The 27209-nt window shown below is 36.6% G+C and overlaps 1 protein-coding gene across 1 annotated transcript in view; it reads right to left on the bottom strand.

Annotated features, from left to right (window-relative positions):
- ABCA12 (ATP binding cassette subfamily A member 12) overlaps positions 1 to 27209 on the bottom strand; it is a 165658-nt gene that overhangs the window by 27297 nt on the left and 111152 nt on the right. Inside the window, exons 23-37 of the mRNA XM_069467475.1 lie at positions 25483 to 25597; positions 19375 to 19704; positions 17779 to 17848; positions 17556 to 17690; positions 16499 to 16645; positions 15376 to 15562; positions 13034 to 13252; positions 11626 to 11822; positions 10689 to 10849; positions 9067 to 9303; positions 8581 to 8731; positions 6029 to 6281; positions 5306 to 5392; positions 4434 to 4527; positions 721 to 848 (exon numbers count right to left, since the gene is read on the bottom strand). Of these exons, the coding sequence (XP_069323576.1) occupies positions 721 to 848; positions 4434 to 4527; positions 5306 to 5392; positions 6029 to 6281; positions 8581 to 8731; positions 9067 to 9303; positions 10689 to 10849; positions 11626 to 11822; positions 13034 to 13252; positions 15376 to 15562; positions 16499 to 16645; positions 17556 to 17690; positions 17779 to 17848; positions 19375 to 19704; positions 25483 to 25597 (2511 nt within the window). The remainder of the gene's footprint in view (positions 1 to 720; positions 849 to 4433; positions 4528 to 5305; positions 5393 to 6028; positions 6282 to 8580; positions 8732 to 9066; positions 9304 to 10688; positions 10850 to 11625; positions 11823 to 13033; positions 13253 to 15375; positions 15563 to 16498; positions 16646 to 17555; positions 17691 to 17778; positions 17849 to 19374; positions 19705 to 25482; positions 25598 to 27209) is intronic.

Genomic DNA, 27209 nt, shown 5'->3' with positions numbered 1-27209 from the left:
CTTGTGACTATCATCGTAAATGTCATGCTATAGAACTATGTTTTTGACACGCAAATAACATCATATTATAGTGTTCATTTTTTTTAAAAGTAAGGTTTTGGAACTGTTTATAATAAAACCTATTTTGTTGAAAATATTTATACGTATATCTGTGACAAGAAAATTTCTGAAGGGATATACACCAAAATATCAATAGTGGCATATCTGAGTGAAGAAATATTTTTTCTTCTTTGTGCTTATCTATAGTTTCTAATTATTTTACATTCGTGGTAAATGCTTAGGTGGTGTAGGTACAAGCCCACTGCCTTGCTACACATGGACATGCTTTGTCCACATGCAGATATCACAGTCTAAGTTTTCAGATATTCATATTGGAACTAAGGCCAATTGTCACCAAAAGTCATGCCTTAAAACTCTCCAAGTTGTTATAATCTAGTCAGTAAGTTCTTTCTTGCTTCAGAAAAAATATGTACAAATTTAACAGTACATTTTTGAGGCCTGAAAAAAACCAATGCTTTTCAGTTTCTTCAAACAAATCTTAATTTAGAGTTGATACTTACGTTTCAGTACATAAGGCTGTTTAAATAAAACTGAGAATGTAACCATGTAAAATATAAGCAACAGGAATTTGCATCTGTTGTCTCTATTGTCTCCAGTTTAGGAGGCAGTTATCATTAAAATTAGAAAGCAATTATATATGTTATAAACAGAGTATTTTACCTTTTTTGGACAAACTCATTTGCAGTTGATATAAGATAATTTTCCACACGGTGCCCAGTGAGGTTATAAATTATTTGGGAGGAGTAAGTTCTTCTATGAGGTGGGGAATAGTTAAATTTAGGACATTCCTGGAAAATAAAGTTAAAAATTAAGTTTTTTCTGGCCAATGCTTTGCAAATTAAATCGACAGTATCAAGGAGCTTCAGTTTCATGATCTGTCTACTACTGCATCTGGTACAGTGTGATAAGACTGTCCTTTGACTCCAAAGAGCTTTAAAAAGTAATCTTACCTATGCCAAAAAATTAGAACAAACAGCTATTATTTATGTGGAGCGCATATACATGTGTTTAGCACTCACTTGAAGCCAACAAAGAACACAAGTTAACAAATGTGTGATATTTCCTTCACTGTGCTGACAAGCTTAATATGTTTGGAGAATAACATTAAATATTAAAATGACTCAAAATTCCCTCAATAATTCACAGGTAAGGAAAAAAAATGTTTGCCCCAAATTGAAATGATAACATGAACAGACATAACTGCTCCAGGAACTGACAGCAGTGGATGAAAAATTCACGATACATTAGTTTTGGGTACATAATCTAGGAGTCAGAGTTTAGTTATTGTATACTTTAGTTTTATATGTGTGTATATATATATATACTAGATATGTATCTCCACACACACATACACACATATGTAAACTTTTAGTTTGGAATCATTTTAGATTTACAGAAAAGTCACAAAGATAGTACAAAGTGTTCCTGTACACCCTTGGCTACTTTCCTCTGTTAACACTTTACATTACCATGTACATTTTTGTTTGTTTGTTTTTTTTGTTTTTGAGACAGAGTGTCACTCTGTTGCCTGGGGTAGAGTGCTGTGGCATCAGCCTAGCTCACAGCAACCTCAAACTCCTGGGCTCAAGTAATCCTCCTGCTTCAGCCTCCCGAGTAGGTGGGACTACAGGCATGAGCCACCATGCCTGGCTAATTTTTCTATATATATTTTTAGCTGTCCATATAATTTCTTTCTATTTTTAGTAGAGACAGGGTCTCGCTCTTGCTCAGGCTGGTCTCGAACTCCTGAGCTCAAACGATCCGCCCACCTCAGCCTCGCAGAGTGCTAGGATTACAGGCGTGAGCCACCACTCCCCGCCTACCATGTACGTTTGTTTACACATTAGTTTTAACACTTATTCTTATGCTCATAGTTTTCTGCACCTCCTGATAACTTACTTTTTAGTGTAGCTTCTCATGCTTCATTGCGATGAAGTTTAGTTTGGGAAAAGTCTAGCACTTTTCCATAGCACCACATAAAAATTGCTCTAAAAAAAGCAGTGCTGGATTTCCTCTTACATCAACTTGAAGATCACATTCCAGAATGGTACTAGGTTCACAAATAATTAAAGGAAGATACCCTTATGTATACAGTGCAATCTTTAAAATTAAATTGTAATATACATTGAGAAATGCACATGTATTATAAGAGCACTTCTTGATGAATTTTGACAAACTGAACACATCTATGTAACCAACAACCAAGTCAGGAAACAGCAATACCAGCCCCTCAGAAACTCCCTCATCACACCGCCTTTAAATCACTACCACCCCTAAAGTAACAGACCCAGATTAGTTTTGCATATTTTTGTATTTTCTTTTCTTTTAATTATTTGTTTTTAAGATGGGGCCTTGCTCTGCCACTCCAGCCTGGAGTGAAGTGTCATGATCATAGCTTCTACAGCCTGAATCTCCTGGGCTCAAATAATCCTCCTACCTCAGCCTCCAGAGTAGCTAAGACTACAGGTGTGTGCCACCATGAGTGGCTAATTTTTTAATTATTTTCTTAAATAGAGACGGCAAACTCCTGCCTTGGCCTCCCAAAGTGCTGGGATTACAGGCATGAGCCACTGTGACCTGTTTTTATATCTTTTTTTTTCTCCCCCCGCCATTTTTATATCTTACATAATAGAATAATATAATATATAATATCTTGTGTCTAGCTCTTTTCCTTCATCATGATGTTTGTGAGAATCTTCCATATCATGTGTGTGGTTGTAGATCAATCACTGTCACTTCACTTAGATAGTATTCCATCATGGAAATATGCTATATTCGACTTATCTATTCTACCACTGGTGGGCATTATTTACTTTTCTAATGAGTATATAATAGGAGTGGAATTGCAGGCCCCACAGGTAGGCATATTTCTAGCATTAGTATATATTGCCAAGCAGGTTTAAAAATTGTACCAAATTAAACTCCCATCAGCAGATTACAAGGGTTCCGCCTGTTGCACATCTTTGCCAACACTTTGAATTTTCCTCCTTTTTCATTTTAGTCATTCTGGTGAGTATGGAGTGATATTGCTTTACCTTTTAATATATTTATTAGCCACCTGTATATACTCTTTGTGAAGTGTCTCTTCATGGTTTTGCTAATTTATCTATTGGGTTATCTATTTTTTTTAGTAATTTGCAGGAGTTCTTTGTATATATGTTCTGGACATGAGTCCTTTGCTGTGTATTGTGAATATTGCCTTCCACACTATGGGTTTCCTTTTTACTTTCTTAATCTTTTGATGTACATGCAGTATAATTTGTTTCTTTTCAAGAAACTTAGAACTTTATCTGCAATGCATGTCTGATGTACACAGCATCCATTATGCAAAGTGACCTCACTGTTATTAAACAGGTAGAAATAGATCTGAAGATGTCAATTAAATGACAAAATAGGCTGAAAAAATTATAAATTTACTGGATTTTTAGATTACTAAAAATTATCCAGTTTCTAATTTTAAATATTAAGTTAATTAACTTTTACTGTGAACTGAAGAAAATACATGAAGAATTTCAGAAATTAAATAAATTAGATGAGAGATTAAAAAACTCTGAATACTGGGTAGGACTAATTTTTAAATATGCAAGGATTCCAAAAGGTCCTTGTTGGGTCCCAGCTCTTATTGTTAGTAACTATCTTGCATGAGAACACCAAAATGGGTTGCATTTACTGAAAATATTTTCATTCTAAAATATTGTACCAAGACAGTTCAGGGCACAACAATATGTCACTTTGAAGAAAATGTTGCTAGATTACCCCCATGAGAAAGTAAGTTGACCATATAGCAACTCTTCAACAAACTTTAACTTCCCTAGTGAATTTGGTTCTCTTAGAAGCTTGGTGAATTGATAAGTTTAGAAAACTAAGGTCTGTATCTATCGAACATGAACAGAGTAAGTGATAGATAATTTTTTCTATTTCTTTCAGGAAATGATTTTTCCTGTAGCCTGGAGATGTTTCTTAGAGACATATGTAACTCTGTTCTAGACTTACACATTATTGACTTCCTATCTGACCACTACAGTGGCAGTCTCACTGAATTTTCAAATATGACAGCTATGGTGGCAATTTTTCGTGTGAAAAATAGAGCTTTCCAGTTAGCACTGAATCGAGACCAAAAATTCATTTTTAGTTGGTTTCCACAAAGACCATCAAAGAATCACCTACCTTTGGAGATTTGTCCTGAGATGGATTTAAAATAGTGACCTGACATTCAAAGTCAATATTTTTGAGCTGCCCGGGTCCATATCTCTGAGCTACTAGCTTCCATAAAATGAAATTATACCAACTCTTTGGTAACTTAGATAGATCTTTCAAGTTTCAATATTTATTCCCTTCTTTTCCTACTTCACTGCAACCGAATTCCATTTTACCTGGATATTTTCTGAGCAGGAGCAAACACCAAAATTAGTGATAGGTTCTCCACTGGTGTTCCATTTTTCCAGACTGTCTTTCTTTAAACACCGTCTGCAAATAAAAATGATATTAACATGAGGGTGTGTGCGTGTGTTCTTATCTTTATGTACGAGTATATAAATAAGTACTTGGTATTAAATTCAGGTGTGTAGTACTAGTTACAATTTGCTGATTTTTCATAACTTGAATATACATTGCATGGCCATTTCCTAGTGATTTGACATTTTGTGGTGGGGGATTGAGGGAGAGCATTTATTGATTCAGTAGTGTTGAAACCAAATCTCATTGAATTGTCTTACTATGTCAGGCTGGGGCTTTTTGTCTCCTTTATTCTCTTTGCTCTTTTCATCCTCTCTTCTGACAGGAAGGGAATACTTTAGCATAATATTAATAATATACCAAGGTCAGGTTTATATGTACTATCTTGGAAGTTTGAATAAGCAACATTGCATAGTGCAAACGTATAGGAATTAGAGTCAGAAGACTTGGGTCTCAGCTTTAGCTGTAGAATTTACTATCTAGATTTCTTTAGACAAGTACCTTATACAAGCCTCAGTTTCTTTAGCTGTAAAATGGGATTAATAATTCACAAGGTTGTGCAAATATGTATACAAAAGAGCTGTACAAATTATGACATATAATGTTTATCACTACAGTACATCATAGCTGTGGAATGAACTAAAGGAGATAGATAAAATCTGTTAAACAGAGATTTCTAACAGGGAATTGTCCTCTTCCAGCCAAATACACACACAGACACACCCCTGCATACACCTGCACACACACAAAATAGAACGTTGAAAACAAACAAAAAGCAGGAACTACTTACGGATCACTGGTGTTCAGACACAGGTTGTCAATGCCAGGGAAGTTCCACATTGCTGAGACCAGTCCTTTCGTGCTTGGGTGAGAATTCCTGAAATGTTTAAAGGATAGAAACAGATTCATGACATTGCCACTAGTCTGCCATGTTAAACTCATGCTCACAAATAATTTGAAGAAACGAAACATGCTGTTTATAGGACTATTTTCTTAAAAATCTAAGAAAGATGCAGTCTCAGGAAAAAAAAAAGTATCACAGGAAAAAATATGCACATGTCTCTATTTGGCTGCTTTGTTATTCTAATTGTGCATTTAGTGATCACTTATTGTATAAATAAAATTATATTATACAGAATTCTGACATTGCTATTCAATATTTGTGAGACTAATAAAAAACTATGTTCTGTATATTACAACAGATATATATATTAATATACAGGTAATATACACATAACCTGGCTTTCTTAATTAAAGTCTAGTCATTAAAAACAAATATCTACTATAACTTTATTTTCAGGAGAATGCAAAAAAAAAAAAATCTTAAAAAGCTATTTGTTGGCAATGGAAGTAACATATTGCAATACATCAAACTGTCCATTCCTTTAGCAGAAGCAGGTATTATGGGCCCTAAGCTCTTTATTCTTCAGCATTCCATGGGATTCACGCACGTACAACCACACTCCTGGAAGATTTTTGGAAACATTCTTTCAGTTAGTGGAAAGAAACTTACGCATAGAAGGCTGTCTGTTTGGAGGTACCGTAAAGAGAGGGGGAGATCTGGATCTCTGGATAAATGTTGCTGGAATCTCTTAATGTGCCAAGGCCCATGGCCGTGGTTACGAAGACGATGGGGAGGATAACCTGAGCAATGAGACCTTTCCAGTTCCTGCGGGTGTGGTGGAACCTCTTGATGAGTATAGCCATTATCTTCTTCAGTAACAGTCCCAGACCGTCCAACCTCTCTCCTCTTGTCAGGATTTTGTCTAATAAAGAAAAAGAGATTTGACGTATTTCTGGAAAATCTTGATAAATAATGTAATAAAGTAACTTCAAAAACTATAGATGGATGGTATAATACGGTGTGGTGGGAAATGCTTATATTTTAAAGATTTGGATTTCAGGTTCAGCAATGCATGTATCAGCTGTAGTCCTGAGCCTTCCACTGGGAAAATAAAGGACCATAAAACACACCTTATATAGAACTGCATGTAAAAATCATTTAAAAATTCTAATTCCCTATGCAAAAAACAGCCACATACATAGTGATTTTACATCAAAGTTAGATATCTAGAATTTCACAGGTGAATATTGTCCTCAAACTCCAAAGTCTCAATGCATACTAAGTATGGATTCCTACTTACTGATACTCAAGAGATAATTTCCATTAAGAGATTGAATTCAAATAAGTAGAAATTAAAACACCAACCTAGTCTAAGACCTCTTTCCTATTATGAGTCACTTATTGATTCCAAGTCTAATTGCTTGGCTCTGACTATAATGTGAGGTCCAGTGAATTCACCCTAAGTGAGGGAAAAGGAAAATCCTCTCCTCTAAAGTGTAGTTCTAGTTCAACCGCGTACTCATAACCTATTCTCTTTGGAAATTTGGAATGATTTTATGGCCTTTCCAAACTCCATTTTTACCACTAGAGTTACAAGAGAGAACTCACTGGAAAAATGTCTCTCCTCCACCCCTACTTTGAAATGCTTTTCAGATGCTAAGAAAAATTCTGTGGCTCTGAGTCAGAGCAGCTGTGGAGGGCATAAACCATTGCTTCCTCAATAGAGATTTATACCTAATAATTTCAGCAGCCCCCTCTAAAAATAGGTTCAAATACAGCATTCTCAGCAAAGGCCTGCCACCAAGCACTCCTTCATACGTGATAAGATGATGGTATTCCTCAACTCTGTGTATATTTTAAATTTTCTGTCACAAATTATGCAGCACAAAACTCATGATCTTCATTTAGCTGATAAGGAAAAATACAAAGTTGCTTAATTTAAAATGAATTCCAATTAAACAGAGTGAACACGTTTAAATGCAAACTCATATCTCCACAAAAGGGAATTGAAGAAGGAGATGAATATTTTGAGTTAATTAGTATGCTTTTCTGTTTCTTGAGAAATTACATGTGGATGACTTACAGGTGTATCAAATGGAATAAATGTGCTTTCTGAAAGATAATGTCAATGACGAGAACATTTTGACTGAAGAATAGTTTTAAATTATGAGACAAATGTTGAGGCAAATACTTAGCATTTACTTCCTAAAGCAGATGACCATTTTCTCATCAAAGTTCTAAATTCCATGGACTCTACAACTGTATCCCCCAAAAGATGATAGATGAGGACATATTTGCTTCAAGTCCCAGAATTATACAAACACCAGAGATGATCTTTTATGAGTTTTAAAGCCAGGCAAATGTTTAATTAAAAGTTCTGTTCCTAGAGATTTTTCCCAATTTAAGCAAACTGTCGAAATGACTATTCCATAATTTATATATCATTTTACTATATGCTACCTTAAGTAAATAGAGTTTCCAGAGGTATAAATTAACTGTCAGAAAGAGAATAAGAGACCATACAAGTTATTTTCAATAGAGCCCAATCCCTTAAAGTCATGTCAAGAAACATGATTTATCAAATACATCCTGTGTGAAGGATTGCTGAGTTGGGGGGAACCTATTATTATAGATTCTTAGCCATCAAGTCCAATTTAATGAATTTGGAGACTTTCCTTCAAAAGCATTTTCTCAGCACCTGAATGGTCCAGAGTCAGGAGAGGTTAGACATGTTTTCCGATGAGGTACCATAAGGAGTGATGATTCTTTTTTTTTCTTTTTTTACTTTTTTTTGATGATTATTATTTTCACTTAGGCATGTCTAATAACAAACAGGGAGTGAACCACCTCACAAGGTAAACTTGTCTGTTGCTGGACAGCACCAATTACAAGAAGAATCTCAACCCAAGCATAAATCTGAAATTGTAGAAGTTACATCTTGAAAACGATTTCTGGTGGGTAGCAGGAATACTCATCACCACCCTATCAAGGGAGGTCTTCTACATTCATTCTTCAAAGTACTTTGGAAATAGAGAATTTGATTTGGTTTAATGAATATTTTGTATATTATAATAAAAAAGGAAGCTTATATTTCTTTAGTTTTTTGAATGTAGAATGAAACTTTACACAGTTGAATTTTAAAAAATCAAAATCTTTCCTGTGATTTTTCTCAATTATATCATTTCTTGGAGTTAAGCAAAATATCCACATGAGAGGCATACCGTCTCTGTCTGTGAAGTTGCTGCTGCTCACAGATAAATCGTCAGGAGTTGAGATGCCGTTGGTACTGGAACTCCCAATTTTCTTTTGGGTTAAGTACTCAAGACTCATGTTACTATTTTTATGTGATTCTTTAGTCAAGTTCAGAAAGACCTAGAAAGAGAAACCAGATCACTTCATTAATGTAAAAAGTGCATGTCTTTTCTAATGTCTAAACTTAATTTTGATTTTGAATGATCATATTTATTGAGACAAACATTTTCCATCTGACTTTAAGTGAGTATTTTTGTTCGTAAAAGATATGTGTTCTATAGCTGGACCAACATTTTATTCTCAGAAGTCAGTCTTACATAAGAATAGGATTGAAATAATTTTAAACTATTCTGATTTTGTGAAATATTTATTTTTTTTTAAAAAACCCTGCACATGTTTATTCTAAGAGAACAGCAAGTTATATCAGCATTAAGAAAAAAAAGAGCAAAGTGTACCTCTTCCACGGTGGTGTCTGAAATGCCGTAGCACCCGATGTTGAGGTCACCCATGCCATTGTCCAGCGCTCGCAGGAGCGACAGATAGGCTCCCGAGACTTTGGTGCTGAACGGAGGAAGCACATAGACAAGCTCTCCCCCAATATCCTCCTTGAGGTAGGCTTCGGGAAGGTGTGATCGGATCATTGCTGTCACGGCCATGGTGTCACACACTATATTTGCATTTAGATTTGGACTCTAGAGACAAAGACAGAAGTTAGACACTCTCTTCTCTTTACGCTGTAGCGAACCAGGGTCCTAACGAGAGGGAGGTGAGTTCGTTTAGGCCACTGCAGACCTGAGTCAGATCACACATCACTGCTTCAGTGCTCCCTGTCCCACTCAGGGCTCCTGTGGTTGTCTGCAAGTCACTACTTTACCGGTCCCATCCTCCTACTCCACCTCATTGTCCACTGTCCTCCCTCTCGCTTGCTCTATGTTAGCAAGTGTCTTTTCTGTTGCTAGAGGGCTTCAGGCTCAGGTACACACACACACACACACACACACACACACCCGTGCCCATCCAGGACCCTTGAAATTGCTCTTTCTTTGCCCTCAGATTGTGACAGGTCCATTCTCGAACTGGCTCCAATTCTTGGCTCACTTGTCACTTTCTCAAAGCCCTCTTCTCTTACTACCCTACTTAAACATGGCACCAGTCAGCATTACTTCCTTATTCTATCCTGCTTCATTTCCATCCACAGCAATTACTAAATAATTTATTTATTGATTGTGTCATCTGACTTCATCACACCTCATCAGAATATAAACTCCACGAGGCAGGAATTTTCATCAGTTCACTGCTGTATCCCAGTGCCTATGACAGTGCTTGGGTATATCATAAGGCATAATAAATACCTAATACACAAATTCCTGAGTGAATTAATGAGTATACCAATGAACTATTTTTTTATATTTGAAGTCACATCAGGATGATTAGATATTAAATAAATGGTTGTAGTCAAAACCTGCCTAATAGTATAAACATCTTGCACAGTATTGTTAAATCATACACTATGTGAGGTGGTACAGGGATCCTTTGTGAGCTTTTTTGTTCTTCAAAAGATGTAAAAGCACCACTGACCTGTTTAAGTTATAGTCTCCACACTGTCACTTGAGAAGTACTGATTAGGAAGTGAATACATAACTTCACATTCTTTTAATTTTCTCTTGATAAAGCAGAAAGTCAAATTTTTAGCAACATAAGCTGAAATGTTAGAGGAACTAAAAGCTGATTCTCCACCAGTAATGTTAAGGTGCAGGTCATTTGTTACCTAGCGCATTGCTTCTCAATGTGCAGGCCCCAGACCAGCAGGGCAGCATCCCCTGGAACTTGTTAGAAATGGAGTAACTTCCGGTGCCATTCTTAGACCTACTGAATCAGACACTCCTGAGGTGGGGCCAGAAATCTGAGTTTTAACCAAGACCTCCAGGAATTCAGGAGCTCACTCAAGTTTAAGAACCACAAAGCTAGCATATGAATGAATTTTAGCAATGAATAAAGTTAGAGAGATTCTGCCTCTATTTCCCATAAAACATTAATTTGTGACTCTATAAGGAGGTGTATTTTCTCTCCTACCAACCTTCTTCTTGGTGAGCGTGAGGTGATATCCATCCCCAAACGTTTCCTTGAGGTAAAACGGTGACCCGCAGCACCGCAGCCCTCCGTGCTCCAGGAAGGCGATGCGGTCACTCAGCACTTCAGCCTCGTCCAAATGGTGTGTGGACAGAATGATTGTTCTGGCTTGAAAATACAGAGGAGACCCACAGAGAATGAAAAACGAAGCCACAGGTCCCAAGATACACAGAGTTAGCAAGAGTAAATCCTGTGACGTCATGAGAAGAAGAGTCACGTTTTATGACCTAATTGAAAAACTGACCACGAGGAACTTCCAAAATGACTAAAGAAAAATTCAGAAGGGGTGTTCTTAAATATTTGGGGGTGTTTTTCATATGAATCAGAAGCAAATTAGTATTATGTTGACTGGCTAAATGTCCATCATTTGTCGTGTGGGCACTGGCAATTCTTCCCAATCTGTCAGTTTTGCTCCTGTGGCTTCGTTTTGCACTGTTTTTATTCCCTTTCTTCACTACAAGAAAGTGATAATTTTAAAGACTTTTTGAATATTCCTCTCTGATTAATCCACTCCACCCTGATTACTCCTTTGCTTCACATCCTGTTAGCACTTATTTAGTCTGTTTTCAGTTTATTTTTGTTTGTGTATGTTTGATATCTCTAATTAGATTCTTCACTCCTCTAAGCAGACTTTGGAACTTCTGTTGAATTTGTGGGCTCTCAAAAGGGCCAGTTAAATGCTCAACTCACAGTGGGAACTAGATAGATAATAACAAATTGACCCAGAAAGTTGGCTGGGAGAAGAAAAATCTTGGGAAAAGAAAGAGCCAATCTTAGACCTTCAAAGGATATCATACACAGAAAAGGCTTCGACTTGCGTTTGTGTATCCCGTAGGGCAGAATTATGACTGTTGGGTGGAGAAGTTATGAAAAAGTACTCATACCAGTTTTGTTCTTGCATATAACATCCCATATACTTCTGCGAGAACACGGGTCAACGCCAGTAGACGGTTCATCCAGAATTACTACCCTGGATCCACCGATGAGAGCTATGGATATAGATAACTTCCTCTTCATTCCTCCTGACAATGTTCCAACTCTCTTATGGCGATGGCTATACAGCCCAGTATCTTTTAAAGTCCTTAGAAAATAATGTATAATGGTTATTTTTTACAGATAGACTATTTGAATACCAGAAAAATACAATAAACATAGTGATAGGTATTCACCTTGCAACTATTATGTGCTCAGTAGGATACAATAAACTACTGAGGATTCATGATATATTTCTATTATTTGTCACCCAGTTGTAGGTACCAAATTAATACTCAAAAAAATCACAAGGGAATATATACTTCATTCGTTTGACAAATATTGATAGAGTGCCTGCCTATTTTTTGACAGGCTCTGTTATAGTGCTTGGGAAAAGCAGTGAGCAGATAAAGTCTCTGCTCACAAGGAGATTATGTTCTAGTATGTGTGTATATCGAGAGGGATGCATGGAAATCCAATCAATAAACATATTCCTCAGTAAGTTTATAATATGTCAGGTGGTGATAAGTACAATAAAAAATAAATAAAGCAGGGCATGTGAGATAAGGAGTGTCTGGCACATGCTATTTTAGGCATCCATTTTATACGTGGTGATCGATTGAGAGAAGGTGACATTTGGGCAGAGACAAAGAATGTGGTCATTTGACCAGGAATAAGCCAAATGGCTGTCTGAGGAAGGGTGCTGTGAGTAGAGGGAACAGAAAGCTAAAGACTGGAGCAGGCCTGGTGTAGTCAAGCACACGGCTAGGCCAGTGTGCCTAGAGTAGAGCGAATGTGGGAGAGAGTAGGGGAAAATGAAATCAGAAGTGAGGTTGGGGGCAGGTCATGAAGGACTTTGTAGGCCTTGAGAAGGACCTTACTGAGTGTCACACCGAACACGGCAGGAAGCCACTGGAGGATTTGAACCCAGGCATGACATGGTCTGATTTGTGGTTGAAAAACATCACCCTGGTCCCTCTTCCCAGATTGAACAAGGGAAGAGTGGAAGCTGAGAGTCTAGTTAGGAGGCTTGGACCAGTGTAGTATCCATGGAGACTGGAAGCAAAGGATTTGGGGCAATATGGGAGCCAGAGGTGAAGGGAGTTAAACAATTTCAGTGTAATAACTGGCTGGTGAGGATAATTAAATGTATATAATATTAATTAAATGTATGCAATATCTAAGAAGTAGAAAGACTAAAAAGCAATTGTTTTGTGAGAAAACATCTCCTGTTGGTATTATTACCAGACCTTCCCCAACCAAGCTATGGGTCTTTGAGAGGAGTTAGCAACTCATGTTCTCATTCCTGTCATAACTCACCTTTTTACTTCCTCGTGGAGCTGCTTTTTAGTCCAGTGAGGAACTTTGATGGAGCCATATAAGAGAAGGTGCTCCTTGGTGGTGAGGTAACTGAATAAGACGTCGTGCTGCATGCAGACCCCCATGTTCTTTCGCACGGTGTTTAGGTCTGTTTTGATGTCTTTTCCATACACAAAGATGGTACCTGCTGAGGCCCCAAACAGCCCGGTCAACATGGAACTGGAAGTGAAGAAATCATACATTAGGTATGAACCAAGCATTTAAACTAGATGTCAGGACTGAATATATCTCAGTTGTTAGTTAAAAAAAAATGTTACAGTGTATCTTCTTAAGCAAGGACAGATTATGAAATAAAATGGTATTAAATTGCTTCTAAGTAATTTTAAGTGTTAAGTAAGCACTACACGGCGATGGTAGTTGTAATAATGACAAAAGTGGTTATGATTTTTCATTGCACATACATTCTCTCCTTGAGCAAACTCAAGCACTTCCCTGACATCCCTTAGTATCTACAGGCTGACATGTCTCCAATTTATATCTCTAGTCCCGGCCTCATCACTCAGTTCCAGCCTTGCTCTATACCTCTCACAGATATTGCCACTTCTCGGTGAGATGTCTTGCAGTGTCTTCAAACTCAACATGTTTAAAACTGAGCTTATGATCTGTGCCCTCAAAACCACACCCTCATTGAACTTACCACTGTCACTGTGCGATACGTTCCTGGAATGGTTGCACGAGACTGGAATCCGGAAGTCATTTTCACACCCCCTCCCACCTCTCCATTTCCACGGCTAGCACCCCCATCTCTCGATTTCCACGGCTACCACCACAGGGCCAGCCCCTGTTACCACCCCCCTTAACCATCACTGTAAGCTCCTAACTCTGCTTCCCACATGCTGCTTAGTCATCTCCAGTCTTTTTCCCTACACTGAGACTAGAGTATTTTCACCTATGTAATTTCCTATCATCTTTCAGACGATTAGTAAACTGGACCGTATTTAGTACCCATCTCCTCCACTATATTACGGGCTCCATGAGGTCAAGGAAAGGACCTGTTTTCTCAGCATTCAGTGCCATGCCTAGCCAGTGCCTGGCATTGAAGCCTTGTGGGTTAAACAAGAAATCAACAGAATATGCAATTTTCTCATTAAAAACACATTGAAATACAAATAATATACCTTATTCTTTATATTAAAGGCTTATTTTTAGAACAATAAAATAGGAGCATTCTCAGCTAAAATTATAGCCTCTTCTAAAGCTTTTTCTCTTCCTTTTTTCCACTGGTCTCTTATTGCCTATTAGGAATCTGCCCTTTTAAGCACTGTATTCTCCCTAGAAAGCCAACTCTGACTTTACACAGGTCATGCAAATAAGAGAGGCTATATGTTCCCGCATCTCATGATCTTCCTTTATCCTCTTTTATTTACCAAAAACATTTTTAATCCCAATGTTTTGGCAGTTGCTGAGCCTACTTGTGATGATGCTTAATAGGATATGCAGCAAAGCGACGCTTTTTCTCAAACAAGGGCTAGAGCGCCAACAGCATCTTAGCGCTGACTCACCAGGGAAGCGAATGTGAAGCATTGGAGGCAAATCACACACATAAAAATTCAAAAGAATGTCACTTTAAAGACATCTGAATCTCTTCTCCATTCTGACACAAGAATATGCTACTTAAGTGAAGAGTAAGGAAGAACAGCCCAAGCACTGCTCCTGGCCTCTTTGATTTACATCTGCTAGGTGGTGGTTCTTTTGTTTCTTTAGTAATCAAGGCAAGGGTTTCCTGTGATGGTGCAGCTGGGGCTGTGTTTACACCAAGATGTGCAAACTCAAGCTTATACATGGGCCAGGATAGAAATGCAAAGAAACGAAACAGCCTGGGTGTATGAGGCAGTACAGATCTGTAGAGATCAGGAATGAAACAGACAGCAGGTGTTCCCTTTAAGAGATCAGTCATTAACGAGCCCCCACAGGTAATCTCAACATAAGAACATGCACTCAATGCTATAGAATTTTCTGGTATCTAAGAGATGCCAAGAATATTTATTCTTATTAGAAAACTTCCCATTTTTAAATGTTGGCACTGAATTAAAAATTTTGAAAAGTATTGGGTAAGCCACCACTGCTAGGTAGACCAAATCATCCTTGGCCTGACCTGATGTTTGAGCTCACAATTTAGAACCTCATATTTAGACTCCATTCTACAGTATACAAGTTGAACCATCTGACTCCATCTGGGAAATGTAATAACTTTATCTTTTTTATAAAAGAGGTTAGTTTATTAATTAAATTATATTTTTTTGTGATATGCTTCTATGACAATGTGTTGGAAAGTAACATACATGGTAGTAGTTTTCCCGGCTCCATTGGGCCCCAGCAATGAAGTAATATGCCCTTCATAAAAGTTCAGATTGAGGTTATCAACAGCGACTTTTGAGCCATAGAACTTTGTGACCCCATGCAGGGCAACCCCGACTGTGAGATCTTTTGGTTCAGGCTCAATGTTGGAGGGAAATATGTACTCAGGACCTGGAGAGAAATCAAGGGAAGAGTTGTAAGCTCACAAATAAGACAATGCAGCTAGAGTTAGACTTAATCTTAATTAAAAATTGAAGACTATAAAAATACAATTCTCTAAGTAAAAAAAAAAAAAATCCAGAAAGAAATGATTTAGTGTAGTCTTCAGCTTCCTTTTCACTTGGTTACAGATTGGATGAGAGTGGGGAACTAAGGTTTACACCACCCTTCTCTGTTGGAAAAAGTGGTCCCAGGATATAGAATCATATTTATAAATTCTACTTTATCTAACAGATCTCACATATTCAAAAGCAAAGTTTAAGGCTTAAGGCTTGGTCCTCTGATTTGGCAGGAAGATACAAATTTATGGCATAAATATCTACAAGTTGTGATTTTATAATAACAAGACTAGTTCAGATCTGCAGTTTATAGAATCCAGTTCATTCATTACTATTCATATCTACACCTCTTGCAGGCATCACAAAAAGACCACTTATGTGGGTCATACTCACTTTATAAAGATGACACTACCCACCCAATGTTAGTAAGACAGGCTTTAAACTATTTTTCCAGTGTTAGTGATGAGTTATGTTAAATTACGCATATTTGTTACTTTGTTACTTCTTACGACTGGTGACAGATGGCTGGAGTTAGGGTGTAAACTGTGGCCAAGGAACAAAATTTTTCTCTGTGTGAATCTAACTGGACCACAAAGGGATCTGCAATCTTGGTCTAATTAGCACCATATGCTGACCAACTGAGCTAATGAGCCCAGAAAAAGCCACAATTTAATCCTCCAAAGAGTCCAAACATGTATGTGTAGATATAGTCATCCATGACTAAAAGGATGACAATTTTGCCATTTAGAAAAACATAATTAAAACTATTAGTCATGTAATTTTTATATCAATTCTCTCATAATAATTCATGTTGACCTACTCGTTTTACTGGCTGATGGGTTGGTGTTCTGCATCATGATATTAGTAAACATGAGGCCATTGCTCTTCTCAGGCTTTTCCTCTGCACACCCGAATCGCTCCTTCCAATAGGATGGAAGGATTGGAAAATACCATGGAGCTGCCATGCCATATGTCCCTGTAATAAGTATACATTAAGAAAAGTGATTATTAATTGATTCTTAACATTAAGCATCAGAAACTAAACAATAGAATACTATATATGGTTCAGGAAGTAGTTTCACTTTTTGATAGTACATAAAACTAGAGGATGGTCTCTATTTCCAAAGGACAGTAACAAAGATAACCTTTCTTGTTTTCTTTTTCTTTTTTATTTTTCAAAAGCAGCTTCATTGAGGTATAATTACATACCATAAAATTTACCCATTGTAAGTGTCCAATTAGATGAATTTTAGTAAATGTATAAAGTTGTGTAACCGTCACTGCAGTCCAGTGTTAGAACATTTCTATCACTTGAGAAAGTTCTCTCATGGCCATTTGCAGATAATCCCTGCTCCCACCCAAGTCCCAGACAATCGCTGGTCTGCTTTCTGTCTCTACATAGTTTGTCTTTTATTGAAATATCATACAAATGAAATCATACTCTATTCGCTTAAAGCACCAAAAAATGCACAATTATAAATAAGACTTAATGGAAAAACACCTAAGCATGTTGGAAGGCATGACTGCTTGAGACCTAGAAGGGAGAATCCCAACTTTGTCTTCTTCCTTTAGAATCTGGTAAATTCTCCTTAGAATTAGGAGACTCAACTTTTGCCTGATAGTCTCTCACTCTCTTATTTGGAAAGACTGGGTTGATTTTTGACACTATTCCCTGCTTCTTAATTCATTCCATCTTTAAAGGGATATCAGAGAGGGAACTCAGCAGTAAATTATCTCATCTTGAAAAGTTTTGGTTAGTTTTGGGATTAGAGTGATTTTTTTGGAGATTATATGTGGTAAATCAAATAGTAGAATATATACCTATTTCCTGATTTATAAGGATGACAGCCATAAAAAGCATATATCCATAGAAAGCATGTTCATACCTGGAAAAACGTTCCTGACATACCAAGCAATAAGGAAATAAATGAAAGAGTCAGCTAGGATTAGACAGCACAGCCAGCCAAATGAAGTGGTGTCATCCTCAACCGGGGAGCTGTACATATTTTCCCACTGGAGACCTAAAAAGTGGACACAGATGTTTATTCTTCTGTGACACATATCACAGTTGTGAAAGATAAAATCCAGTTTTAGAGGAAGTGAACCTACCTATGCCCTGTTCTTCATACTGTGCAATGTATTGGCTCGCATAACTGAATGCTGTTGGGGACAGCAGGCTCTGTGAAGAAAATGAACAGCAATGATAGTTCTTGTAGATTTTATACACTTCACCCAGAGGGATCTTAATATACTTAAAACTTTAGACAGTTGTGTAGATAAAATTGATGCTCACTCTCTAAGCATATTTAAAAATAGAGGTCCCTTATCAAGCATGCTACATCTCTGAAAGAAGAATAGTAGGAACAGCAGAACACAAAAGTAGGAAAATTACAACTTGGAAAATATTTGTTAAAAATTCAAAATACATATGTAAGCTTATTAAATGTTGCTCAGCAATTTATAGAATAGGTAATTACAGAGTAACCCAGTGTTGAGACTAAACTTAAATGAAAACATTAGAGGCCAGAAGATGTTTTCATTTCATAAACTTATTTCAGGTAATAGAAGGACTATGAATGAAAATACACTGAAATATCAGTTGATTGCCTGCTGACAATTGCAACAAATTACAAATTTACTTTTTGTTTAAATCCAAAATAGTCAATGCTAGATGAAAGTTATTCATTACTTTCTATTTCCATCAACAGCAAAGTTTTAATATGATGAGATGTGCTCCGGCTTTCCAAATTTTGAAGTCAGTAATCTTAATGCTTTTGTTAAAATTCTTAAATTAATTTAGTGCTCTTGAATTGAAAGGCAGAAAAGAATTTAGAGTTGATTATATGCTGTCAGTGCATTTGTCTTTATGCCTGCATTATGTGTCATGAAAACCATGAGAACTGTTCACACATGAGAATAATTCCAACACTAGAGGCTCCAAGATGTCTAAGATATTGGACCAGAGAGTAGTCAGAATTCTTCATGACCTCTAAAATATCATGTATCCCATTTTAACTGCTCTTTCTTTAGCAAGTACTTCTTAACAGCATGAATGCATTATGGTTTTGGAAGGTTTTCATTGTCTTATACTTGTATGGTATACAATGACGTAGAACAAAAACTGACTATCATTAGGACATTAAGCTTATTTTGCTATTATGGAATTTTTAAATTTAGATTAGTGAACTTTCAGTGGAAACAACCCAAGGGCCCATCAATACAGGAGTGGATTAATAAAATGTGGTATATGTATAACATGGAGTACTACTCAGCCATAAATGATGGTGAATTAATACCTCTTGCATTATCCTAGATGGAGCTGGAGCCCATTCTTCTAAGTGAAGTATCACAAGAATGAAAAAACAAGCATCACATGTACACACCATTAAATTGGTAATAATCAGTCAACACTAATGTGCACATATGGGAAGTAACATTCATAGGGTGTTGGGCAGGTGGGAGGTGGAGGAGCGGATGAGTAAATTCACACCTAATGGATGCAGTGTGATGCGAGCTATCTGGGGGATGGGCATGCTTATAGCTCTGACTCGGCAGTGCAAAGGCAACTTATGTAACCAAAGCATTTGTACCCCTGTAATATTATGAAATTAAAAAAACAAAACAAAATGAAACAAAAAAAGTCTAAAAACAAACAGAGTCTATTTAGTCTATTCATCTCCTACCCTATTGCAACAGTTGACTTACCATGAATACTTTTATTACATAGCTCAGCTCATTCTCAACTGTGACCAGAACAATAAATGGAAAAAAGGCAATGATGTAGATGAGGCTTCCGATCAGAGCTGCAATGTTGGTGTTGTTGAAGAAGACACTGATAAGATAGCTCATGGCAATAACTGAGAAACTGTAGTCCGAAAAATACAGGAACAAAATGAACCCATTTGTTTTAGGAAGAATATTGCCAAACTTGAGTATGATGATGAGGATCACGATGGTAACCAGTAAAAATCCAACACTCTCAATAAGCCAGGCAAAAAAATGGCTACAGGAGTTCACACCCATCATCTTCATGTACTGTAAGAAGGAAAAAGTGTTAGCTGCCTTTTATGCTGATAGTCTCCACAATAACAATTATTCCTGTATCATATCAAAATGTCCATGGCAGTTTCCACAGATATAGAACTAGGCATCTTAATGATTTACATAAATCAAGTACTTGTTCAGGCTTGCTGTGTGAAATATGCTTATGCATACTAGTCCATCTTAGACTGTATACTCTCAGAATGCCCCTATATAATAAATGATTTGGATGATGAGGTTCTTTATTTTTTAATTACCATTCCACTTTATAATTCGTATCTAGCTGATGTCTCCAGATTAAACTAATTTAGAATAGATCATCAAATTTATGGTAGCCCCTGCAGAATTTTACAATATGACTTTGACATTTGTGCAGGCATGAATATTTCAAGCTGGTGAAAAAGCATGGTTTAACTACAAGTTCAATGTAGAGACTGAGATAATAAAAATACATAATTTTTTATTACACATTAATGAACAACACTATCGTATTCATGTTTCTGGAGAGAAAAGGAATAGACCTGATTCCTAAGAATTTAAAACATGGAAACTTAAGGGAGACCTTCTGGCTTTAGCTATAACTTCCCTTTCCTAACATTTACTGGTAATCTAGGTCGTGTTTGTCACCTTTGTTTTCCAAAAAGACATTCGTACATCCATAGCAAACTCATGTATCCGAGATACTCTATACCTCTCTCTCAACTGATATTCTTTGATATAAAGCAGTGATCTCTGCAGAGGCCAAGGCATTCTACAGGGAAGAAAAACAAACCAGCATGATCTGTTTGTGCATTAACTGAAAAGGATTCTGAAGGATCTAAAGTCCCCTGGACCTTGGTTGTCTTGAATTGGGTGACATGTTGTACTTTGGGGGAATCTGGATATCCTGGTTCCTCATTTTAACAATTCATGATTAATGTTAAGCCTCTGAACATGATGTCCCATAAAAAAAAAAAAAAAAAAAGAAATGCTCCACTAACCGATTATAATCCAATATTTTTTGCAAAAATCAAGGATTTTCAATGCCCCAGCCCTTTAAACCTAACTTGTCTAGGAAAAAAAATAATAAGGAATGCACTGGCTCTTTTGTTCTGCAAGCAAAATAGTGAATTTTACTTTCTGCCTTTGTAACTTATCACATTTCGATAACTCTGCTGCTCCTGTTGTTACCAGGGAAACAGCTACCTGACTGCCAACAGTCTAAGCTGTGGGCTTTAAACTAATCACCACTGAAGAAAAGCCTGTGACTTTTCCTCCGAACTTTGCCTTCTTCCTCACCTTCTTCTCTTCCTAATGTTTTTCTCCTCCTAGGTCCTGTCACCCTGTGCAGTAAAGACCCAACCTAGGTTTCCATGGGAATGGAAGTGTGGGCCAAAGTAAAAAATTAGCATAGAACCAAGGTCACTATGGAAAGTTTCCCTTAATTGCTACATAGGCTATCATTGAATACAAAATTACATTTTGGTGTGAAAAAGACCTCAAAGATCTTATTCCAGAAATTCCTTGCCTTTACCCCACCCCATTTGAAAAAAATTACTATGTTGTATTTGATGACTGCATTTCAGAGATACTCTTCTGTTCCAGCATGATTATGATACTGATTATGATATTTGCCTTTCCTGCTATATGTATTTTGAAGTTTTTTATGAGTTTATGCCTACTTGACTAGAATTATCTGAAGGATTATGGAACCTATAGAACTACTTCCAAAGCTGATATTTACCACTTAATTTTATGTGGCCTGTACAAAAATATTTTCCCCCAAGAGTGATGTATGTTGGTAGGGGATGATGTCAATATATTTCATGAGGTGGATATAAAATATCTAGGACATATCAAGACCATGGAATAAAGCTGATATCATGTGTATAAACATGCTTTTCTTCCCTCACAGTTGATAGCTGCAGTGTAAATCTTATATATCTAGAATATTCTCCATTCATACACTTGTTAAAAGATAATTTGGTAGGCTTGAAGACAATGACTAAAGGTATTTATCACTGTAATTTTGAAATTTTTGAGACTCAAGATCAAACTCTTATTTTCAGGAGTTGATAAAAGTTGGAGACTGATCATTTTGCTCTTTCTTGAAACAGGCTGAGCTAGGTGCTTCCAGAACTATTCACTATTTAGCATGCCAGCATGAAACTTCAGTGTTAAACTTCAGGATTTTATGCCAAGAGGAGAACGGTTGCTATTCATAAAGAGGAAAAGCAATGAGAGCATATAAGTCATCCATAAATTACCCAGATTCACTGCCAACTGCGCTGTCATAAACAAGGCCAAACTTGCGGATGGAAGATGGCCTACAGAGGGCGGCTGGCTGTGCTTTCCTGGATGCTTTTAGTTCCTCCTCAAAGTGACAGATGTCAGGTGCCAGCTTTGTAATCAAAGAGTCACTTGTCTTAAACCTCCCAAATCTGCTAGGGCAATTCATCAATATCTGATAACTTGTTGCTCAAGGAACACTCCTCTGCACAGTGGTCAAAATCTGCACCAGTTTACAGCAGAGGATGATTCTATAAGATTTTGGATGAATGTTCTGTCACACTTATGAGAAGCTTATGCACAGGGGTTGACATTAAAACTGTCAGGAAAAGAAGTCATAAATACTCATATACTTACATGACAGCAATGTTTTCATTCAATTCAGCAAGTATGTCAAGTACTAATTTATGGGGAATGATAACACTTTCTATCTCCAGTTTTGTAATTCTCTTAACAATAGATATATTGTTTTTTTAGTACAAAATAAAGGATGTTGTGATATTTACTTGGAATGTTCCAAATTCTCATCAGTAGGGTAGAGAGTGCATGTCAGGAAAGCATAAAAATTGTCTGATGTGAAGAACCAGTGGACTAAAAAATCCTTGCATAATTCTTGGTAATATCTCTGCAGCCCACAGATATTTCAGGTTACCTGTTTGAACTGAGAGAATGATCCAAAATTCTTCTCTAACTAAATGTAAGCACTGAAAGCCCTATCAATGATTTGTATTAGATGAAATAAATGAAGCTAAACCATAAACCATGAAAATAGTGAGAAAAAATATATTTTTCTGTGTTTGTTATAAAATCAGCTTTTTGTAGCTTTAATATTTTAATTTTTAACAGCAAGGAATGCAGAACAAAACTCAACTGAAAGGCATTTTTAAGGTAGTTTTTCTTTTTAATGACAGGCTCAATTTCATAAATAAACTTACTGGACATTAGTATTTGTGCTAATTTCTTTAACAAGGTAAAGTAATTCACGAAATCATACTATAACAAGGTCAAAGATTGATGGCTTCATTGAGATAGCAACTAACTTAGCTTCCTCTCCCAGATTTTAGAATAGCTACAGAAGGAAAAGAGAGGATATTGATTTTCTTTACCTTTTTGACTTAATTTGAATGAGAAGAAAGTAGGGCTTGGGCAGCTTTAGACCATAACAGAATATAAAATGATGATATTAAAAAATGATTTTGAGTCTCTGGTAACTTAAGAGATTCTCCATCATCATCCTAAATAGTTCTTAAAAGTGTCTACGTTATTAAAATAAGACTGTAAGGGAGAAGGTAGCTACGGCATGAAAAAAGATACCTGAGTTCTAGTGCCAGATCTACCATAAACTAGCTCAGAGTCTTCAGCAAGTCACCTCTCATGTTCTCAGCTCAATTTTGTCATCTTCCAAAAGAAGGAGGGGGGATGAAAACTGTGGGCAGTGCAGACAGGCTGAGCAGGAGGTACCGGGAACATCCTACTCCTTCAATGCCTGCCTCCATCAATTACAAATGCACCATATTCCTTTAAATTTAGGACACCATTTAGGATGTGCTGCTATTTTACATGCCACCAAAAAAGAAAAATCACTGCCAAATAAATCAGGACACTATCAAATGCATGTTAATTTCAGAGGCTTTAAAAGGTGGGAAAAAAAATCAATGTCTTAGGATTAATAAAATATGAGTAATTGAGCAGCTCCTCTGTTCTAGCAGTGAGAGAGCTACATTCTGGCAATACAAAGTTGAATGAAGTACAGATGATCAGACTCTGAGAGTTGAAGGGATTGGGCCCAAGTGCACACGGCTGGTAGAACTGGAAGACAAAACCTGATACTCTGATTCCAAGTTCAGTGATCTTCTCTGTCTAACTTTCACCCCAAGACCAGGTGGTTACACTGTGAAAGGAGATGCCTACTAAATGAAGACACAGAGCTCCCAAACAGAAACTGGCTTGCTATTAAAAATAGATTTTTCAGTTGAGAAAAGACTCTTCATTATGCTTTGATAGTTTTTGGTGACATACATGGATGCCTTCAGAAAGCACCATCTTCAAACACAAAATAATACAATGTGTATGTAACACATATACACATACATATTACACACACATATATGTGTATATGTACTGTACTCATATACACTTATTTACTGTTTCTATCACAAGTAATATTTTTAAGATAGATATTTATTCCAAAGTAAAAAACAACTCAGTTTCTATCACAATTTTTTACTTCAGAGTTTTCCTTTAATCTGTTTCACTTCTGAGTAGTAGGAACCTGAAAGAGAAATATAAGGTAGGGACTTGCAATCAAAATTAGAGTCCAGAGCATGGATTTAAGTTTCTAAATTGGAATTAGGAAACCATTGCAAACAGGCCTGCATATCACAGGACTCAAACCAGTTGATGAGACATTCACCAAATTGTAACTGAAATATAGAAATGCAATTGTGAAGATCAACCAGAATTCAAATAGAAAAGGTAAGAAACGTAGGTCTCTTATCTACATTTCGGGGCCAACCGTGGAAGGCTGATCCTGAACTACAACAGAAATATGAGGCAGTGATTTGTATCTTGTAAAGAGAAATAATCACTTGCCTGGAAGCATTGGCAAGGTAAGTCTGAAAAGTATAAGTGTACTAACAGGTTGCTCCAACCTCATTATTTCAGATTTTTCACCCAGGTCTTGCAATAGTTATTGTGACCGAGTTTTGAAATGTTTCATCTTCCTTACCACCACCTGAGTAAGTATAGGAACAGACTCACTCTGGGATGAGCAGATGAAATAAATTCTGTTCAAATATAATCTAAAAACCACACAATGCTTTATCATAAATTCTAAAAAGAAGTAAGATATTTTGGATTTTCGATTATTGATAAAGAACATGCCCAGGAAGAAAGCATTCTTTATACTCCTAGTCCTGTCTTCCATTATGATATTGTTAGTAACCCAATCAGTAGGATCAAATTCTTAGTTTCTTAAGAAATCGGTGGAAAATGGAGAAGGTAATTGAAGGAGACAAGGCATACTGGAAAGAGAATTTTTTTTGTGAGGGCCAAAATAAACCATATGTCTATGCCTGTGTTTATGTCTATACCTATATCTATAGCTACATTTGGATCCATTTACTTACCCTGCCAACAATCTTCCTGCCTTAACAGTTATTATTTTTATTACTTAAACTTCCTCTGTTAGATCCTAAGTTCTATAGGTAATTTCTCGAGCAAAAATTATTCTTAGGATAATTGTACTCATGTTTTATTTATAATTATTCAGATTTTGTTTTTCAGAGAGCCACTTATTAAGTGACTGTATGTCACTTTTTGAGAAAACAAAATATTCCCTTATCAGCTGCCTCTGTGATTTGCAAAATATTTTTATTTCTATCTAATTCATAAGGTATGGGTTAGGCTTTCTGAGTTTGTGTAGGCATGACAAAAATCATGGTAATTAATTGTTCTATTATTATAGAATATTATATTCATAATAACAAGAGATTCTCAACATACCTCATGAAGCCGGAGGTCTTTCTCATAAACAAGCTTTTTTACAAAAGCAGCTATAAATACAACCCAGGCAACCATAAGCACAATCGGAAGAGAATAAGAGACACTGGTTAGGAAACTGTAAAACAAAAACAAAAACAAAAAATCCAGTGACCAAAATGAATGTGACACCTACAGATTGTAATATATGAAGAACACACGCCTTCTTACATTGAAATTATACTCCTGTTTTGAAATTGAAAATAATTATGATTACCCCATTATTTATGAAATGTGCAGGTGACTTAAGAGTGGGCCTACAGTTTTTTTTGCTATAATGCTGCAAGAGTGAAAAAACAGCTCTAGATTGTTAGATAAAATTGCCACATTGTTTAAATTGTGTTGACTATGTCCTGTCTGGGAAAATAATTATTATCTATTAGTAGATATAATTGCAAGGCTCAAAACCCTCCTGTTTAAACTAAATTCTTATCTAAAAGGCAAATTTAAAAATCAGATGATGATTGGTTTATCTAACTAAAAGCATATCTTCCAAAATGACTGTATTTATCTACTCTTAGGACACTTATAGTTATTATTAAACTAAATTTTCCAAAATGAAATGAAGCCCAAAACATTTGATTTAAAATGTGGACAAAGAACTTGGACTCCACAAAGTAATGCTCTGGGAGACGTTTCATAAATGGTATAGAAATGTCTTTTCTGATGATATGCTAAACTAGAGGGTCACTGGAAGACCTCATCAAGCCCTAGATACATTTCCCAGTGTCCTACCCATGGCACCTGAAAGTCCAAATGCACAGGTTCTCAAAGTTGACTGCATTAGAAGCACCTGAAGAGTTTATTAAAACACAAACTTCTGGGCCTCATCCATAAGCTTCTGATTTATTATCTCTGGGATGGGGCCAGGAATTTGCATTTTAAACAACTTCCCAGGTGATGCTGACATGCATATTTTAACAGCCACCGTTCTGACAATTGCCCCTCTTCTATGGACTGAGGCTAAGGCAGTAGTTTTCTAAATTGATCTGTTTTGCATATTGGGCTTAGCAGAAGCTTTCACTTGGAGAAAGGTCCCGAGGCCATTTCCTTTCTATTCTGTAAGGCTAAAGAATTACCTTCAAGTATCCCAAGAAAAATACGAGTAGCTATGGAACATGGCATCACTCCATTCAATATCCCTCTAGCATGCAGAAGTGTATGGTCATCAGAAAGATGAGGTGTTTTTGGGTGGGAGAGTAGGGGGAGTTGGGGCCATATCCAATTTTTTTGTTTCCTGGGAAACTGTCTGGCATGGAATAAGTGCTTAAAGATTACTTATCAAATGAATTTTGTTTAGGTTCAGGTCCAGCCTTGATGCTGTTTCTGGATCCAGAAGTAAGCAAGGCCCTCATTCATCAATGATAAATTCCAACTGATTGTGTTTTCCAGGTTTGGTGTAGATGGGAGAAATCGCTGGTCTTGTAATAGGAAGGAGCATGTGGTACCAGCTGTATAAACTTGGGCAAATTACTTAACCTTTCTGGATTTCAGTTTTTCATCTGAAAAATATGGACAATAATTCCTGCTCCCACTTACCTTATGAGGTTTTTGGGTGAAACAAATGAAATAGTGATAACATGTGACAGCACTTTGCATGCAACAAAGAGTTTATATGTGTTTGTGAGACATTATGATCATACTCCTATAAAGAGGGTAGTTACTTTTATTCTATAAAGAAACATCCAGGT

This window comes from Eulemur rufifrons, chromosome 1, assembly GCF_041146395.1.
Source record: "Eulemur rufifrons isolate Redbay chromosome 1, OSU_ERuf_1, whole genome shotgun sequence".
NCBI lineage: Eukaryota > Metazoa > Chordata > Mammalia > Primates > Lemuridae > Eulemur > Eulemur rufifrons.
The sequence above is the reverse complement of the archived record's forward strand: the minus strand, read 5'-3'. Positions and strand labels throughout refer to the sequence as shown.